At 36.0% G+C, this 21,049-nt stretch overlaps 1 protein-coding gene across 7 annotated transcripts in view; it reads left to right on the top strand.

The window, feature by feature from the left end:
- ZNF217 (zinc finger protein 217) overlaps positions 1-21,049 on the top strand; it is a 74,959-nt gene that overhangs the window by 40,564 nt on the left and 13,346 nt on the right. For 6 of the 7 annotated variants that reach the window (XM_069072434.1, XM_069072436.1, XM_069072435.1 and 3 more), the window contains 4 exons: positions 715-840; positions 1,625-3,193; positions 6,524-6,650; positions 7,955-10,234. In XM_069072434.1, the coding sequence (XP_068928535.1) occupies positions 715-840; positions 1,625-3,193; positions 6,524-6,633 (1,805 nt within the window). In that variant the 3' untranslated portion in view covers positions 6,634-6,650; positions 7,955-10,234. Of the gene's footprint in view, positions 1-714; positions 841-1,624; positions 3,215-6,523; positions 6,651-7,954; positions 10,235-21,049 lie in introns of those variants that run through there. The other variant, XM_069072437.1, reaches the window with a different exon arrangement.

The raw sequence follows: 21,049 nt of genomic DNA, 5'->3' as shown, positions 1-21,049 counted from the left end.
AAAAGAAGTCAGTAAACTATTTGATTCAGTTAGGAGGGCAGAATTTGGTTTAATGAGGGATAATTTATGCAGATCAGTGCTTAGTAGATGATCAATGTTTAAAAATTTTTATCTTAATTTTGCCAATACTGTTTAACACATTCAGTTTTTCTTTCTTGCTAAAGATTAAGTTGTACTTACTACCCTCTAGTGGTAATTGCAGGTTGGTCTTAAATAAGAAGTGAATTTCTTCTGGGGCTGGGAGAGGAAGATTAGTAAATTATTGGCATGATTTTCTGAATTTGTCAGTTTGAGTGAGGAAGCAGTTCTCTTTTCCAGCCACAAAGTGTTTTCTACAATCTGTTTGCCAGATCTCATTTCTGTTTCAGTAATTGATAGTTATTTTTAAATCCATTAGCTATAAAAGCACAAGGAATCATATTTTTTTCTGTTGTGTACTATGTTATCATACTTAGCAATAAGTGCACATGCACACATACATACATACATACATGCATGCATACACACCCACTGTGTTTTCTTGTAATAATATGATAAAAAATAATGTTTAGAAAGTTTTTGAGTTTTTTTTTAGTGCTACATTGTCACTAATGGAAGAATTGTTTTTAATGAAACTTAATTGTAATAGCTACAATAGTTATTTGTAATTTATCAACATACTTTATTCATGTGCCTCAGCTATTTCCTTAACTAATATAAGTATTTTTGTTTAAGATAAAAATGAAGATGGCTTGGAAAGAGGAAAAATTAAACATCTTGCTTCATCCAGAGAGTGTAGCTATTGCGGAAAGTATTTCCGTTCAAATTATTACCTCAATATTCATCTCAGAACTCATACAGGTAACTTATAGAATTCTCTTCCATAGATATCCAATCAGTTATTACTTTTGGTAAAAATTGCCTGTTCTAGTTCTCTTACCACTTTTGCCATAGATTCTGTTTGACTCTTCTAGTTTCTAAGAATAAATAATAGCTTAATTTTACATTTGGTGGGTCAGTAGTCATTCTTTTTAGTATGATTACGTGAACTAATAACATTCCATTACATATTTTGAAATTCTTTTACAAATCCATTAAATCTGTATCCCAACTCTTATCCTCATTAATACTCTTCTAGTATCTTTAGCCTCAAACTTTTTAATGTTTCTTTTTGTGGCTCTTAGATTCATATGAAATGAAGAGTAGTCTTCCATCCTATTTCCAGATTGCCACTTTGCTCTAGATTACATCTAGTATTCAGTTTCAATTGCTTAACTAAAATGTTTCATTTTTAATATAGTAGATAATTGGCATTGGAGCTAAAGGGCAAATATACACATACTTCTTTGGCGGTCCTCTTCCTGACATTGTTTCTTTTTGAAGGTTTTATGCAAGATCTCAACTACTCAGTATAGTTGACCTAAAAACAAAACAAGATAGAAAAAACTTGGTCTCCTGAGGGGGGCATATCTGGTCAGACTTTACAAAATTCTTATTGCATAGGAAAAACAATAACTCTTTTGTCTTTTTTGAACCAACAACTCTGGTTTAAAATATACAAATTAGTTCAAAATGTATATTTAAAAGATTTTTTAAAATGTTTTTCAAATTTTTGTATTATTGATATTTTAAAATATTGTTTCAGGTGAAAAACCATACAAATGTGAATTTTGTGAATATGCTGCAGCTCAGAAAACCTCTCTGAGGTATCATTTAGAGAGACATCACAAGGACAAGCAAATTGATATTACCACTGAAGTAAAGAATGATGGCAAAAGCTCACTACTGAGTCGGGAAACTGAAGATATGCTATTGACAACTGATGGTGCTCAAACCAAAAATTTGAAAAGGTTTTTTGATGGTGCCAAAGATACTAAAGGCTGTACACCTGCAAAACAACATAAAGAAATGTCTTCTGCCTTTCAAAATGTTTTGGGAAGTGTACATTCAACCATAAACAAGGATACTCAGGATTCCAGTAAAAATACAGTTGACAGTGCTGATAAAATGAACAAAAGTGTAGTCACTCCATACTTGGACAAATTGAAAAAGAAATCACTAATTGAATCTCAGGCAAGCAATCCTGTTTGTAAAACAGAGAAGGATGGTCTTTCTGGCAGAGGAGATATTACTATCCATGAAAGTGAAGTAAATAACATAGATGAAATAAAAGAGAGTTCTCCTAACTGCAAACATAAACCAAACATGGACTTTGAGGAAAAGCCTTTGAATTTATCTATTGGGTCTTCCCAAGAGTGTGCAGCTGTTTCTATTAGCAGAGGTTTATTAGCAACAAGCACCTGCCCATTTTGTACTTACAGAACATTTTACCCAGAAGTTCTAATGATGCATCAGAGATTAATGCACAAATACAATCCTGACATTCATAAAAATGGCAGAAATAAATCTTCAGTCAAAAGTAGGCGTACTGGATGCCCACCAGCTTTACTTGGAAAAGATGTGCCTCCCTTAACTACCAATTCACATAAATCTAAGATTTCTCTAGCAACTCAGTCAAAGTCACTGCAGCCAGAAAAAGCTAAGCAGTGCCCACCCTTGCCGAGCAAAGTTCCACTTTCTTCAGGAATAGACTCTAGCACTTTAGCCCCAAGTAACCTGAAGTCTCACAGACCACAACAGAATATTGGAGCTCAAACAGGTGTGATTAGACAGCAGCCGGAGATGCATCCTAAAACCAGTGCTTCTCCAGTCCCTGATAGAATAAAAAGACCAGAGACAAAATTAAAATCTCTGAGCATATCTCCTCAACCTGGCATAGTAGGCAATAATGTCAATGGTTCCTTTGACTATCCTCTTAAAAGTGACTCACCATGGTCTAGTAATCAAGGAAGAGAATATTTTTGCAGTCGAAATGTAGGCAATGTCAATGTGGAATTTGGTGAACCATCTTCAAAAAGAGTGAAATCTAATGTAGTTACTCTTGAACTTGATTCTGCGACAGTAGCCAGTTACAGAAGAGAATATGATATGAACAGATACCGTGTTGCAAACAGAATTGCAAATCTATTACCTCAGGATTGTCCATGTCCACCTGCATCAGTGTTGCCAACCAAGCAAGGGCTCCTGAATTCAAATGAAGTTGATTCTCCAAATGTACTGACTGTCCTAAAGTCATATGAGCCATATGGTCCTGGACCACTTTATAGTTCTTGTGGATCTAGTGGTAGTCAAGCATCAAGCTCTGCAATAGAAGGTATTTATTGTCTGTAGAATAGTGAATTCTCTCATCTCCCCATCACTTTTCCTATTAATGTAGAGGGCAACATCATCCTCCTAGCATCATTCGATTTAAGTGTACATTGTGGTGGTGGTGGGTGGAAGGCATAAGAACAGTGGGAAAATGGGGGGGGGGGACCAGGCTATGAAAGGTTTTGAGTGTCAAACAGAATACTTTATATTTGATCTTGAAGATTATAGGAAGCAGTGGAGTTTATGACTGGGGGAGGAGGTTGTCCTTTACTTTAGGAAGGTCAGTTTGGCTATTGAATAGAGAAAGGACTGGAACAGGCAGAGATCTGCAGCAGAGATAGAGTAACCACTAGTTAATTGCAGTAGTTCAAGTTTGTACCAGGCTGATAGGAGTGTCAGAGGAGAGATGTTATTGATGTTACAAAATTCTAATCAATAGGTTTTGGTGACAGATTGGGTATGAGAAGGTGAGGTATGTGATAGATAGATAGAGTGAATATTTGAGTATGACATCTAGGTTGTAAGTCTGATCAACTAGGAAAATGGTGGTACTCCTAATAGTAATAGGGAAGTTAGAAAGGTGGAGAATTTTATGGGAAAGAAAATGAGTTGAGTTTTCATCATAAACCTGAGGTTTTGGGGAACCTCATAGGTCATCTAGTCAAACATTCCTATTTTATGAACAAGGGAACTGAGGCACAGAAAGGGAAAGTGACATTGTCCATAGTTACCCATTTAGTGACAATCAGGATTTGATCCCAAGTCCTGATTTTGTGCCCAGCACTATTCCTCATGTACTAAACTGGACTCATGACACTTATCACATACCGCCTTACAGAGCAGGTTTTTATACACTCTTGTTTATATCCTCTACTAAATTGGGGCCCTTATGTTGTAGAACTTTGTATTCTGAACAATACTTTGCCTGCAGTTGTTAATGATGATGTAGTGCTGAAACAAATACAAAGTAGCTTTCCACTAATGTGTTCTTTGTGTTATATTGAAATTTCCCTAATGGTAGGGGTGTTTTGTTTTAATGAAATTATTTTTATAGCCAATATTGATTACCTCATTGCAGTATTATGAAGAGACTCTTGAGTATGCTCCTGTAGCATATTAAATGTAAGATCAAGATATCATAGGGTCATATTCCACTTGGTAAACTTGATTAAATCATGGTGGCTTCTGTTACTACATATAAACTCTACTGGTCTTTGCTGCCTGGAAGAGACAGACTCACTTTAAAATCACTCACGTTGTGTTAGTTTCAAGTTAAGGATCTTTTGGAGTGACAGTGCTCTTATCAGGTCTAACCTGGCACCGATTGACCTGGAGGAGAGAGCAAATTAAGAGCAATTGCTTTAACACATTCCAATGGCTTTTTAAAATTTCTGGTGAAATATAATTTTGTTGCTTTTAATTTTAAAGCTTCCACTTCTTTTTACTTGTTTAAAATAGACATGAAAGAAAGAATTAGGCTACATAGTTCCAAAACAGAACTCATTCTGGGCTCCCCTCCCCTCCTTCCTTTCCCAATTATTGTAGAGGGCGACACCATCCTTCCACCGCTCAGGCTCTTAGCCCAGGAGTCATCTTGGATTCCTCACTATCTCTCACCTTACCTTCCCCTAGTATCCAAGGTATTGCCAAGGCCTGTCGATTATACTTGCCTTTGCTACATCTCCTGAATGGCCCTCCCTTTTCTCCTCTGACATTGATACCACTAGTGTAGGCTCTCATCATCTTATACCTTGATTCTTGTACTAGCCAGCTGGGGAGTTGGCTTGCTTCAAGTCTCTCCTCACTCCAATCCATCCTCCATTCAGCTATCTAAAACACAGATCTGACCACATCACTCCCCTACTAAATAAATCCCAGTGACTTCTCATTGCCACCACCATCAAATACAAAATGCCCTGTTTGGCATTCAAAGCCCTTCATAACCTAGTGTGGCTCTTGTTCCTTCCCCTTCTAATGTTATTCTACCTTACTCTAGGACATGTGCTCTTTGATCCAGTGACACTGTTCCACTGAGAAGTCATGCCATCTTTTGTCGCTGAGGCATTGAGGGATGTCTTAGTGTCTTCCCTCTGTTAATTATTTCTTACTTACCTTCTATATAGCTTAATTTGTATATATTTGCTTGCATAGTCTTACCCATTAGATTACAAACTTCCTTGAGGTCAGGGACTTTTTTTTTTGCCTCTTTTTGTATCCCCAGTGCTTAGCACTGTTAGGCAAATAGTAGATGCTTAATAAATGTTGATTGATTGATAGTTGAAAAAATCCTGTCTGTTACCCTCAACCTGGTTTAGCCCATCTGCCAAGGTTTTACCAGGTTGTGGCCTCTCTGCATAATATAGCTTCTTGGAGCCACAGGTGAGATCTGGGTGAAGGTGGATCCAAAGCCCTCAGAAGGGCTGGGCAAGCTCTCACATCAGGGTTACTAGTCCTCATTGAACACTTTATACATCCCAATACTCACACCTACAAAAAGTAAGGATAATAGGATGAAGAAAGGAAACTAATAGTTGGTTTTGCATTAGTAGATTCTATTTGGAGGAAGTGAAACTACTGACAGTGAGATTTTTGAAATGACCTATTTTCTTTCCTTGTTCCCAGTACTAGAAGAAAATTTAGTGTATTCTAATTAATACTTGTGGCCCCTAGGTGGCTCAGTGGATAGAGCACTGGACCTGTAGTCAGGAAAACCTGAGTTCAAATCTAGTCTTAGACACTTAGTAACTCTGAACCTGGGCAAGTCACTTAAACCTCTCTCTGTTTGCTTTAATTCACTGGAGAAAAAAATGGCAAACCACAAAATGCTAAGAAAACCCCATGGGCAGTATAGTCTACAGGGTCACAAAAGAGTCCAACATGAATGAACAACAATTTATTCCATTCTACACGTTAGGTCAGAGGGATTGTAAATATAAGGAAAAATGAATTTTTTTGAAAAGAGTTCATTGATATTAGATGTTCTAAAAAGGCTTGTTGTATTTTTTGTTTTGAGACTACTCTTTTAATTCAACAAATGAGTTAGCATATCCATTATTAAGGATGCAAACTTATAACAACTCATACTTTTTAAATGCTTTGAAAATTTTCAAGTGCTTTCTCATATCTGCCTTGTGAGAGCTATAACCCCTGAAATACTGAGTATTAGAGCCTGAAACCCAGGTCTCCTACCTCTAAGATTCTTCAACTGTACCACTATTAGAAGGATATGGATCAGCATTATTTTGAAATAGTCAGAAAGTCTGTTAACTTAAGAGAACAAACCTACTTAAGTTTAATTCTGAATGCCTTTTCAAAATTTTTTTTCCTTATCTAGGAAAAAGGCCCATGTCTTACCAACAGTTATCTAACAGCATGCTGCAAAAAAGAAACTATGACAGTCTTATTACTAATACACATTATCGACCGAATGACAAGAAAACTTGACTTTGGGGGGAAAAAAGGTAAGCCCTATGTTTTAGCTATATGTACTTTGATTTCTCCATAAAATTCAATGTGACAAAACCCATTTGAAATTACCTTAAGACTAGTTTGTTTAGTAAAATAATGCTAATTTTTAAATTAAGGAATTGGATTTTAAGAAATTGGGCCAGACCTAATCAAGGAACCTGCACACTCTGAACAACATTGACTGCCAAGAGCTTTCCTTCAGCTTCACTAGTTCTTTACTTATTTCTTTAAATTAAACCAAATTATAAAAATCATTGTGCAAGTAGAATGTAGATTTTTAAAAAATTATGTAAAATATGAGAGTTAATTTTGTTCTTAGATTGCATGTGTTTTATTAATCAGATGATGAATGTTGCCTGTAAAGGAGTCCAAAAACATCCTCAAGTGGTATTTTAACAAGGCATAGGATATGATACTTACTTGGGACTTCTTAAAGATTCATTTAACAATGAGGGTGAATGACTGAAGTGGGCTATGTGGAGAACAGCACTATAATATGACTTGTTACACAGATGTAGTTAAAGCAGTTCAAATTACATCTGATGAAACATAGTCTGTAGTCAGTCTTATGTGATTATCATGTGAGGCAGGTGATTAACTTTGTTCTTCTATGTACCTATCTTGCTCTTTGGCCCTGTTTTCAACTGTAGACAAAGTTTTAGAAATACTAGGTTTTTAGAAGTATTAAGCCTCCTTTTTTTTTTTTTTTTTTTTTTTTTAGCAACTGGGGTTAAGTAACTTGCTCAAGGTTACACGGCCAGTTGTTTCTGGGTGTGATGCTAAGTATCTGAGCCCGGATTCCATCCCATGTCATCCTGACTCTGGGGCCGGTGCTCTTACTCACTGTGCCACCTGGCCGCCCCCAAGCCTCCATTCTTTTGAAGAAAGATTATACCATGTTCCAAGTTTTTCCTTAATGTCATTCTTTCAGTTAAATATTTAACCTTGGGCCATCCTATACATTTTGTATCTTCATGCCTGGACCTTCAAACTGCAGTGTAGGAGAGTAATTGTATATTTCCCTTGGCCTCTGTTCAGCCAATACTGTTGGCTTTTAAGTGCTTAATCTTTCTTTAACCACTTGTAGTCTGAAACAAAATACTTCAGTACATATAATTCCACTTCTACTTTACAAATTTCTAATTGCATCTTCATTACTCACTTGTAAGAACCTGAGCTTAGATTGCCATTAAAATTTTTTTTTGACTACTTTTCTTAGTCTTTGTTAAGTTCTAAATTTTCCCTACCACTATTGTGTAATTCCATCTTAATCAGTTTTTCTTTTTCTACCCTCCAGGTCTTATAAGGACATATGTACGTATTCTCTGTGGAATTACCTTCAGCTCATCCTTTGAGAAAATGAATGGTGAAAGCTACTGAAATAAGCTGTGATTGTACTGTATATATAAAGAACACTACAGTTTTATAATGTTGGTTCTGTTTAAAATTTGTACCAAATAGCAATAAAAATTGTAGTTGGAAAAGTTGGGTTGTAAAAGTGGAGAATGTATATCTCTATTTTGACCTTGAATAATATTTTTTTTAGAATTGACCAAATATTAAGTAGTTTTTTGAATACTTGAGCGCTGCTGAAAAGTAATTGGGGGAGGGAGGGAGTATATAATGCTTGCACCTCAGGTAAAATTTTGTAAATATCTGTTGAAAAACTTGTTTAGATACTATGGTTCCCGCTCCTCTCCCCCCCCCCCCATCCTCTCTTGTTCCTTCCAAGGTAGCTCAACATTTTGAGCACTTTCTGCTCTTGTGCTTTTTCAGTTAGGATAGGTTTTATTTTAAAACAAATTCCCAATGATCTGTATGATATCAAATCCTAGTCAATCTAACGTTTTTATGCAAGTTGATGTGAGTACACCTAACTGAAGTATTGACCCTCTCTATCAGTTTGTATTGCATATTATAATAAGATCACTTCTGAATTTTCAGTTCCTTTTTATTGCAAATTATTTCAGCATGTTAGCTGAGAGAGATATATTACTTGTTACTAGCTGTTTCATGGTTTGTAAGTTGTCCTGGAACCACCAGACTACTTTATTTGGTGAATTTTTTTTTATTGATGGGGTGTGGTGGTTATGTGGGATTTTTAAGTATGTCTCTACTGAGAACCCTTTGCTCTAGCAGACAAGCCTTTGCTAATAGTGAACAAAGTAATATGTAGAATTTATTTAAATTTGTTTTCTATCAAACTAAAATCATTTTTAAAAAATTTTGACATGTCATATATTTACTCAAACTGGTAAAGTTTGAGTGCAAAATTACAAATGTCTTACAATATGGGATAGCAATTTTAAAATAAAAGACTTTTGGTGTATCTTATGTTTGTATTTAGAGATCTCTTGGTGTTTCTGGAATCTTAGTTATTAGTTAACTGAAGACACATTCAAGTTAATTGTAGACACATTGATTCTGAATAAGAAATTGCCCACTGTGCAGAGGGAGTGGAAAAGGGATTATCTGTTGTTTCCCTTCCTCCATCACAACCCTACCCCCATCCTTTTTTGTGTGTTTGTTTGTTTTGAAAAGACAAGGTTTTTCTCTATGCTCATTCAACTTTGGCTTTAAAAGGAGGGCAGCCACCAGCCAACAGAACTGATGTATTGGATATTTTAACTTTTGCTCATAGTTACCTCTACTTGTAGCTGATAGCTGAAGATTTATTACTTCAGCATATACATGGCTTTGACTTCCATGTTGTATTTTAGTAAGAAACTGTTTCAAATATTTTTGCACTGTTAGGTCTTTTTTTTTTTACCATGCCCTTCTCTTCCACATAGAAAGTGTAAATGTCCTATAGTAGCAAAACCTAGAAATATTGTCGTTTTCATTATGCAACATAAGACATCCTTGATGTATGTCTTAACTCCTGTGTTAAAGGGGACCTAATTGAGATCTGTCAACTGGCATTGTGATGAAGTGCTGTGTATCAGGAAATTGTACACTATTTACCTTTTTTCCTGTTCATAAGCTGAGCCATATGTACATAATCTAGATTTTGTTTTCATAGTTTTGCACTTTTTTATAGCCTATTTTTCAAAATGAACACATTTGGAAGGTGGTTGGCCTAATATTTGCCTGATTTGCTGAGTCTTACAGAATGCATGCCGTAAGGATATTCAAATCTTAAGGGGTTGACAGAGGGCTGAAATATAAACTTGTAAAAAAAATTACCAAATCTATTTGAAAACAATCAATTCATGTTATGCTGCAATTTTCAGGGGTTTTCAGATTTTTCCTTTTTAACTACATTTCTTAAATGCATAACAAATGTCAATAATTCCACAGCCCTGTACTTCAAAGTACTCTTTTGCCCATCAGTATTAACTATTGGGATACTACTGGTTTTGTATTTTTTTCCTTTTAAGATAACAGTGCATTTATATAGAAGTACAATTTGTTGGAATTTTGTTCATATTTATTTCATTCCAGTTTGATTTATTTTAATTGTTAAAACTTAAGTTTGTCAAGCAGTAGACATTACTCGTTTAATTTATGATATATTTCAGTTTAGTCAAGGTATGTTATTATATGTGGATGTAAATATAGATTTGGTGTTTTGCAATTTTGTCTTCTGGTCTTTATTCAGCACTATATTGACTTCCGATTTTTTTTTCTCAACTTTCACTAAAAAAAATGGTATATCAGGACTAAGCTAAAGCTGTCGTTATGCTTGAATCTGTGATGGAAGAGAATACTTATAAATATGCAAACTGAATAATGTGAAGATCTGTTTTACCAAACTGACCAGTCTCTGGGAGAGATAGCTAACACTAATTGAGGTTAAATTCCAGAAAGATGTTGATTTGAATGATTGGCTGAATTTAAATAAGATGCAATTTACATAGACATAAATGTAAAACTCTACGCTTGAAAAAAAAAAAAGATGCCCTAAGTGAGATGAAGCAGGTGCAACTATGTAGAAGTTTGAAAAGAATCTGGAGATCTTAGTGGACTACAAGCTTTATATGAGTTAATGAGGTAATTATTAGCAGGCAAAATAGCTACTATGATAATAAGTTACATCAAGAGACAAAGATGGGATGGAACATATGTTGACAGCACTTTGAGAAAGCAGAGACACAGATTTAAATCCTGTTTCTGTTGTATGACCATATTCAAATTACTGCCCCGGGCTTGTTTTCTCCTTTATAAAATGATTGCTTTTGTTGTCATGTCATAAGGAACAAATAAGATATATTGGAAAACAATGTTCAAGCTTTAATGTGCTGTGTAAAGGTTAACTGTTAAGATTATCGTGTTCAGAAAAAGGCAGGGTTTCTTGACTCTTCCCTCTGACCAAATTTAGAACACTATGTTCATTTGTGGGCATCTTATTTTAGAAAGGGCATTGGCTAAGTTGGAAGGTAGCACAACGTTGACGGGCCTTGAGAACAAGCCATAATGAGTAGTTGAAGTGAAGATGTTTTAGTCTGCGGAAAAGATGTATTAGACTTGTTCTGCTTAACATAGGATTAGAAATACAGAGCTAGGGGGGGCAGCTAGTGGTGCAGTGAATAGAGAGAGCACCAGCCCTGGAGTCAGGAGGACCTGAGTTCAAGTCCAGCCTCAGACACAACACAAAAAAACTAGCCGTACAACCTTGGGCAAGTCACTTAACCCTAATTGCCCTCCAAAAAGCAAAGAAAAAGAAATACAGAGCTAGAATGAATTTGAAATATTTGGTCCAGCTTCCCCACTTTACAGATCAGAGAGGTTAGGGTGCCTTTCCTCAGGTCACTAAGCACCAACTGTGTGCCATGCATTGTGCTAGGTGCTGGGATCCAGCTTAGATAATACAGAGGGACAGCTAGGCAGCGCAGTGCAGAGAAAATCTGGCCCTGCAGTCAGGCCGGCCAGCCTTCAAATCCAGCCTCAGACACTTGGCACGCTTACTAAGTCACTTCATCCCGGTTGCCTTGCCTTTCCTCCTCTAACAACAAAAAAAGGATACAGAAACTTTTGTGAAAGAGCTAGGAGTTGAGCCGAGGTTTTTGACTCAAAATGCAGTGCTCTTTCCACTCTATTTTTTTTCCCTGGTTATCAGGACTGGGAGTAAATCATGGAAGTAGTTAGTTAGAGGCAGATTTATACTTAATGCAAGGGGCAAATCAATAATTATTGTTCAACTCTTTGTGACTCCATTTAGGGTTTTCTTTACAAAGATATGGGTGTGCTTTGCCATTTCCTTCTCCAGTTCATTTTACAGATGAGGAAACGGAGGCAAATGAGGTTAAGTGAGTTGCCCAGGGTAACACAACTAGGAAGTGTCTAAGGCTGAATTGGACTCTGGTCTTCCTGATTCCAGACCTGGTGTTCTATTCACTGTGCCACTTACCGTGTTTCCCTGATAATAAGACACTGTCTTATTCATTTTTTTGGACAGAAAAACACCAGAGGACTTATTTTCAGGGGAGGGCTTATTTTAATGAACATTGACAGAAATTTTAATAAACAGGTAAATGTGAACAAAAAAATGTACCTTTATTCAATAAGCAAATCACTGGGGAAGAACAGGATGACGCGCTCACTGCTGCAGCTCTGATTGAATGCAGCTCGGAGCGCAGCATGCGTTTTTGGGGGGGGAGACGGTGCATACAGAGGGTACCGTAATGTAGCGTGTAGCGCAGGGGATCACCTTCACTACAGTAGCAATCTCAATAGGGCTTATTTTTGGGGGAGGGCTTATTTTAGAGGAATCTTACACAGGAAGGGGAGGGCTTATTTTCGGGATAGGTCTTAATTATGCTCCAAACCAGCAATTGAAAGATGTCCAAAAGTGGAATTAGGATATTAGGAATTAGGATTAGCTTTAGGCTACTGAGTTTCCTCTTAGTGGAGATTTTCAAAGTGAGACTGGATAAACTCTTGTTAGTTAAATAACACACTAGACTTGCAGGTCTATTCTGAAAGTGCTTTTAAACCTGAAAAGTTCAATAGAAATATGAGTTATTATGATGACATAAAGAATGTTTTAGAAACATTGATCTGGCATTGGTATATAAGATTAAAGGGGGTGAAAGCCAGTCTAATAATTACGTTTCTCCATTTCTCATTTGGTGGAGGCTTAGATAAAACACAATACCTTCCGGGTCTGGTAGGGAGAAGATAGGGTGGGGCAGAGGAAAAGAAGACAGGTTGATGCCTGGGGGTGGGTGAAATTATGGCTGTTACTTTGCATTTTAAAGGATGAGTAGAATCTAGTTGGTAAACCGGAGGGAGGGAGGATATTCAAGAAATAGGATGGTCCCCCTGGATGCTGAGCCCCTAGCTATGCCAATACTATCATGGTCCCAGCCTGGCTCCAGATTAGCAGAGAAGCCTTACTGTGGAAGCCAGCATACTGAGAGGTACTAGTGGCCCCAACAAAGCTGAATCTAGCACCAGAAGCCCTTGAAGCTTGTGGTGAGAGCCCGTACTAGGGCAAAGGACCCCAGGTGAAGGGACCAAATGTGAGGGAAACAGGTTGGATACAAGAGGGGGTCCTTGAATCTCCAAAGGAGGGCTCTAGTCTCATCCACTACACTCAGAACACAGAAGGCCATCATTCAGTTTTGGGCTTTGACCCAAGCATAGGCTCACCTTGTAGCAGCAAGCACCCCAAGCGTCCTCAGGGTTTGCAGCTACCACAGGTTCTTGGATCTGCTTTGTTAAAGGAAAGCAACTCAAAATGGGTTAACAAGCTTACTTTAATCAGTCAGACATATATCGTTTACCTTGTTCAGGAGAAAAGGTCAGCACCCTGAACCTCAAAGTATACAGGCATAATTATCAAGACAGAAACATCAAGTAGACAGATTTCCAAACTGTCCAACCATTACATCCATACCCAGTCAACATCTGGGTTTCCACATTCTGGGTTTTTCAAAGCCGGGGGACTCTCAACATCGGCTTCCCAGAATTCAGATCAAATCACAGAACACTTCTCAAAGTGAGTCCCAAAACAAAGCTACACATCAGGGCTTATATAGCCTTCTCCTGGCTCAGAGAATGTAACAACCTTATTGACCCACTGGCCAATCAAAAAGTATCTACTGAAAAACAAGCCTCCCTCCCCAGGCTTCTGGTGCACATTAGCCTAGGGGCAGGGAAGATCTTTAAAATTTACATTTCCATTACACACCTCTGAACAAAACAAGGAAAAGTGACCACTGTGATGAAGTAGCCTTGGTTTGAGTGACATCCAGGGGACAAACCCCAAAGAAGATACTGATCGCATGAGTCCAGGTAAAGCCTCAGAGAAAAAGATACTTGAGCCACAAGGAATTAACTGGAGAACCTAGAGGAAATAATACAAGAAATATAGGATGGAAAAGCTGGAAGGAAGGAATGGCAAGGGAAATTTACACCTTAGCTCAAAGCATAGATTGGGACTTTTTAAAAATATATGGCCAATGTAGGAATTTGCTTGCTTATCTGTATGTTTTTGTGACTGGTTTTGTTTTTCTTTCTCAATGTGTGTGTAGGGGGAGTTGGAGGGAGATAAAACACATTTTTCTTCATTTAATTAAAAACAAAAACTTACCTTAGAATTAACGACAGAAAATTTCATATAAAACTTGGATTTGCTGAAAATTAGAATGGACTGAACAAAACAACTCAAAAAGAAGTACCAAAACAAAACAAAAAAATTGTAAGAAATAATATGTAAAAAACAAATGACATGGAAAACTGAGAGATTCTCGAGAATTATTAGACACAAAAAAGGAAAATTACAAATTTTGGAGGGACTCTGGGATAATAGGCACATATATAAACTGTTGATGGATTGGGGAGTAGGAACAGCCATTCTGGAAAGCAGCCTGAAATTATACACAGAAAGTTATAAAACATTTCATGCTATTTGACCCAGTGCTTATCACTGGTAGGCTTAATAGGAAAAGGAATCAAAGACAGAGGGAAAAGCCCTTTATGTACAACAAATATTTATAGCAATTCCTTGAGTGGTGGCAAAAAGTTGAAAACAGGAATGTTTTCATTGGATGAGTAAGTTGTATATGTATGTGAAGGAATATTATTCTATAAGAAATAAGGAAATAGATGATTTCAGAAAGACAGGAAAATACTTGAATGAACTGATAGAAAGTGAAGTGAGCAGAACCAGAAGAACAATTTATAATTAACTTCAATGTGATAAAGATGAACAATTTTGAGGAATTTTATGAACTGACAATTAAATGAACAAAACCAGGAGAACAATGTGACAACACTGTAAAGACAACTTTGAAAGCTGTAAGAACTCTGATTAATGTACTAACCATCCATGATTTCAGAGGACATGTTGAAGCATGCTATTCATTACAGAAAGATGATGGGTTTAGAGTGAGGAATGAGATGTTATATGAATTAAGTGAATTATATAAAGTTGTGAACAGTATCTAGCAAAACTTAAGTGTAAACCTACAAGGAGGGAAATGGATCTTTAGTGGAATAGATTTCCATGCATTCCAGATGAAAAGACCATAATTAAATAGGTATTTGTATATGAAAATGGAAGCACCAAAAGAAACAAAGCTACTTATATTTGTGTAATTTAAAGGGAATATATGAAGATGAATTATAAATTAATATGGAGATAGGAAACATGTCTTAGAACTCTTAATATTTAAGGGTCCCAGAAAAAAAGTTAAAATGAAAAAGGGTCTGTGGGTGATTTTGTTTTAATGGTCTTAGAAGACTAAAATAAGGATGAAACTACTGTGAAGGAAAGGAGGAAGGGGAGGGAAATTATTGTTGCAAAATAGAGGTGCATATGATAAAAAGTATACATACGTATACATATATGCATATATGTATATTTTGTGCCATGGTGGAAGGGGTGAGGGGAATAGGCATCTCATAAGCCTCAATTTCATCTGATGTGTATAAAGGAAAACATTACAATTAGAGATCTTGATATAGAAATACATATCAAAAGGGAAATAAGGGGACAAGGACAAAGATGGGGTAGAAAGGGCTAAGAAGGAGGGAAGAATGGTCAGTATGTCAGTCAGTTAGCATTTATTATGGTTTACTATGTGTCAGACATTGTGCTAAAGATACAAAGAGGAAGAAAAAAACTTCCTTCTTTAAAGGGAGTCCCTAGTTTCATGGATTTGTAAGGGAAAAGTCACAGACAAAATAATCTTGATTGATAGAGGCAGCCACATAAAGGCTTGAAAGGAAGGAAGCAAAAACTTGAGATTAGGGTTGGGGTAAAGAGAAGAAAAGAGTCCTAATATGGTGAGCAGGATATTTTACTTATAAGATCAGACAAACAAATGTCAGGCAAATTCCTTTTCTACCACCTTATTTATAAAGAGGGAAGTAATAGGGGAAAAAATATGCAGACAAGTTGAAGGATAATACACAATTAACTTTAATAACTCTGAATGTGAACAGGATGAACTCATCCATGGAAGAGGATAGAGTGGATTAGAAAACAGAATAAAGCAATATATGGTTTACAAGAAACGCACTTGAAATGCAGATTCACTGAGTTCATTTAACAATTAAAATGAGGTGCTAGGACTTATGCTTCAGCTGAACTTTAAAAAGCAGAGTTAGCAATCATGATCTCAGATAAGACTATAGTAAATATAGAAAAGATAAAAAGAGTTAAGAAGGGAAATTTTGCTAAAAGGTACCACTAATTAATCAATATCAATACTTAGTATATATACACATAACAGCATCTAAATAATTAAAGGAGAAATAACTAGTAACACTAGTAATAACTAGTAACACTAGTAATAGTGGGGAACATCAATGTAACCTTTGCAGAGCCAGATAAATATAACAAGATTAATATGAAAGAAGTTTAGAATCCAAAAAGATCTTTAGAAAAAGTAGAGAAAAATAGATATGTAGCTATTTGTTACTGTAGAAAGGAACTTACCTACTTCTTGTATTTTTTAAAATAAAAATTGACCACTGCCACATAGCTCCCATAAGCATGGTTATTTATTTTTATAAGCATTTATAATGTATCCCTCCCATTGCCCCTCCCTCTCTCAAATTGCAACAAGAACAACAAAAATAATTAAAAATAAAATCTTCATCATAAACACACAAAACTGCATTATAGTCTAGCAAAACAAATTCTCACATTGCTTCTGCCTGAAAACGCCACTCTGAATTTTAAGTTCATCACTCTCTGGAAAGAGATAAGTGGCATGTTTCATCTTTAATATTCTGGATTTTTAATTTATGTTAAATTGATTAGATTAGAAATAATTCCAGTTGCTTTCCAGAATGACATACCAACTCACAGTTCCAACAACAGTGCATTAACATGTCTTTTTTGGTAGCCTCTCCAATGTTTTGTCATTTTTCTTATTAATTTTGTCATATCATAGATATGAAGTGGTACTTGAATTGAGGGCAATTCAAGTTGTGGTTTAGTGGTTACAGTGCCAGACTGGGGGTCAGGAAGACTCATCTTCCTGTATTCAAATATGGCAAACACTGGCTGTGTGACCTTGGGCAAGTCACTTAACCCTGTTTGCCTCAGTTTTCTCATCTGTAAAATGAGCTGGAGAAGGAAATGGCAAACCACTCCAGTATCTTGCTAAGAAAACTCCAAATGAGGTCATGAAGATGCTGGAAAGGTAAGTTAGAGCCAACTGTGACAGGTTTTCAATGCAAACGAGACTAGTTTGTTTTTGATCTTAGATCTAAGAAGGAACTACTGGAGTTTACTGAGTAGGAGAGTGACATGGCTACTTAAAGAACCTGTGCTTTAAGAAATTAAAAAATTTTATAACTGTCTGGAGAATGCATTGGAAGAGAGATGATAGCCCAGGCTAGAGGTTTTGAGGGCTTGAACTAGGGTGATGGCAGTGTGGAAAAAAGGAGATTATGAAAAAAAGACTGAAGGACTATTGTTGGATGAAATTAAACTGATTTTACAAATGATGTGATAATGTTAGAAGAATAAAAATAGACAAGAAATGAGAGCTAGAGAGAAAATAATAGGGGAGAGATACAGAAATTTACTCAAGACGATGGACTCTTTAAAAATTAGAATGAACCAAATAGAAATTGATGCTTCTAGGAGACAATAAAAAATATTTCAACGTCAAAAGACTGAAAAAAATAATATGTAAGTTATCTCATGATATAAACTGACTTAGATAACAGATGAAGAATTGGTGATTTAAGAATCATTGGTCAATAGGGGTGGCCAGGTAGCACAGTGAGTAAGAGCACTGGCCCCAGTGTAGGGATGACCTGGGAATCGAATCTTGGCTCAGATACTTAGCACCCACCCAGAAACAGCTGGCCGTGTAACCTTGAGCAAGTTACTTACACCCAATTGCTAAAAAAAAAAAAATCATTGGTCAAGCATTTGAAAAAAAAAAAAAAGAATCATTGGTCTACCTGAAAGCAATGACCCCAAATAGAGCCCAGACATCATCAAGAAATCATAAAAGAAAGCTGCCCAGATCTTTTAGAAACAGGGCAACTTGAAAAGAGAAAGAATCCACTGGTGGCCTTCTAAAAGAAACCCCCAAAATGAAAATTCCTAAGAAAATTATAGTCAAAATCCAGGGTTTTCAGGTCAAAGAAAAAACAAAATTGAGTATAATCCCACAAGGGAAAAAATAGGTCTTTATAGAAATAGAAGACTTCTAAGTCTTTTTGATGAAAAGACCAGAGCTGCATAGAAACTTTGAAAAATAAATGTAAAAGTCAAGGAATGAAAATATAAACATGAATAAGCAATCATAAGGGACAACACAGAGAGATAAACTGTTTACATTCTAAGACAGGCAGATGATACATGTGTGCCCTCCAGAACCCTGTTATCATCAGGGGTTATAAAGGGAGTTTAAGAAGACAGAAGGACTGGGAATGGTTTTGTTTTGATGATCATAAAAAGAAGAAAGGAAAGGGAGGAGAAAAGGAATACACCAGAGGGGAAATAGAGAAAAGTGGAGAGGAAGGAGAATAGACAAATGAATTGGACATGCAAAAAGGAAAAACGACAAACTAGAAAACCAATGAATTAAAAACTCATAATTGTGTACCAAAACAAAAATGCTGAAAATCCAAGAACAAATCAAAAGAACTTAAAGCAAAAGGAAAATGCAACAACAATGAATTAATAAATAAAGCTAGGAGAAGTTTTAAAAAACAATGAAATAGATAAAATGTTAGCTATTAAAAAAAAGAAGAAAACTAAATTACTAGTATAGAATTTAAAAAAATGAACTCAAAGTCAATGAAGAAGAATCAAAAGTAATTATTAGAAACTATTTTGCCTAATCATATGCCAATAAAATTGATGAAAACCTTCAAAAATATAAAATGCTCATATAAAGAGAATCAGAAATAGAAATTTAAATAAACTAGTCTTAGAGAAAGAAATTTAACAAGTCATAAATGAGCTCCCAAAGGGGAGGGGGAAAATAAAACCCAAGCCAGATGGATTTGTAATGGTATTCTATCAAACATTTATGGAATAATTTATTCCATTTCTATAAAAGCTGTTTTAAGAAATAAGAAAGGAAGATGTACTACAAATTCCTTCTGTGCTACAAATATGATATTGATACCTAAACCAGAAAGAGTCAAAACAGAAAAAGAAAATTACAGACCAATATCCCTAATGAATATCTATACAAGAATTTTAAACAAAGTATTAGCAAGATGATTACAGCAATATATCACAAAGGTTATTGACTACTACCAAATTAGATTTAGAAAAACAATGTATGACTGGTTCAAAGTTAAGAAATCTATAAACATAAATGACCATGTTAATAACAAGATAAACAAAAATATAATTATGTCAATTGAAGCTGAAAAAACTTTCTACAAGATAAACATAAAATTCTTTTAAAAATTTTATTTACTTTTAGTTTACAATATTCAGTTCCACAATCTCTTGAGTTCCAAATTTTCTCTCCCTCCCTCTCACTCCCCCTTCTCCCATGGTGGCATGCAATCAAATATAGTTTCTACAAATACCTTCACACTAAACATTAGTCAAGTTGTAAAGAAGAGTTATAAGCGATGGAGTGAACAACAAGAAAGAAGGAATGAGACAAAACAAAACACAAAAGAGAGCAAGTAGTTTGCTCCAATCTGCATTCAGACTCTGTAGTTCTTTTCTTTGGATAAACATAAAATTCTTAACAAACTAGAAAACATAGGAATAAATGGATCTTTCCTTCATATGATAAGTAGTTATCTATTTAAAGCCAAGAGCTAGCATTATCTATAATGGGGATAAACTAGAAGATTTTTTCAATATGATCAAGAATTAAGTAAGGATGTCCATTACAACCATTACCATTCAATATAGTGCTAATATGTTAGCTATGACAAGACAAGAGGAATAATTGATGGAATAAAGGCAGAGAAAAAACAAAATTATTTCCTTTTGCAAATGATATGATGGTTTACTTAGAGAATTGTGGAGAATAAACTAAAAAGCAATTGAAACAATTAACAACTTGAGCAAGGTTGCGGGATATAAAACAAAACTATATAAACCATCACTGTTGTATATTATCCACAAAATCAATCAGGAAGAGATAGAAAGAGAAATTCCACTTTAAAAAGCTATGGAAGGGGTGGCCAGGTTGCGCAGTGAGTAAGAACACCAGCCCCAGAGTCAGGAGACCCAGGATTGGTTCTGGCCTCAGATACTTAACACCCACATAAAATAACTGGCCATGTAAACTTGAGCAAGTTACTTATCCCCAATTACTTAAAAAAAAAAGCTATGGAAAATATAAAATATTGGGAATCTACTTGCTAAGACATACATAGGAACTATATGAAAACAGTTACCAAGAACTTTTTACACAGATTTAAATAGCTAAAAAAAATACAAATTACTCATGGGTAGGATAAGCCAAAATAATTTTTAAAAATGATAATACTACTTTATTTATTTGATGTCATTAAAAAATTACAAGGGGGGGGCAGAGCCAAGATGGCTAAGTAAAAGCAGGAACTTGCTTGAGCCCCCACTCCAACTGCCTTCAATACCTGTAAAAAAATGACTCTGAACAAATTTTAGAGCTACAGAACCTACAAAGTGACAGAGAAAAACAAATCTCCTGCTGAAGGCAGCCTGACAGGCCTATAGGAAGGGTCTATTGCACTGGGCTGGGAGCTGAGCACAGTCCTGGGTGAGTGGCCCAGACCAACCAGAGCAGACTTCAAGAGAGTGAATCACTGGCAACTGTGGCATTTTCCAGACTACTCAACCCATAAATGCCAAAAAGGTCAGTAGGGAACTCTGTTGGAACTGGGTGAAAGAAGAGCTCAGTCTGGTCCCTGCCCCTGGGGTGAGAGGTGGCAACGGCTGCAGCTGCTGCCACATGGCTGCCTCTGGAACTCTTGGCTTACAGATTGTAGGGGGACCAAGTGACCATTCAGAGGG

The sequence above is a fragment of the Petaurus breviceps genome, unplaced genomic scaffold (assembly GCF_028583685.1).
Source record: "Petaurus breviceps papuanus isolate PSGF00001 unplaced genomic scaffold, PetGlider_PUasm1.0 90847, whole genome shotgun sequence".
Lineage (NCBI taxonomy): Eukaryota > Metazoa > Chordata > Mammalia > Diprotodontia > Petauridae > Petaurus > Petaurus breviceps.
This window is presented reverse-complemented; position numbering and strand designations above follow the sequence as displayed.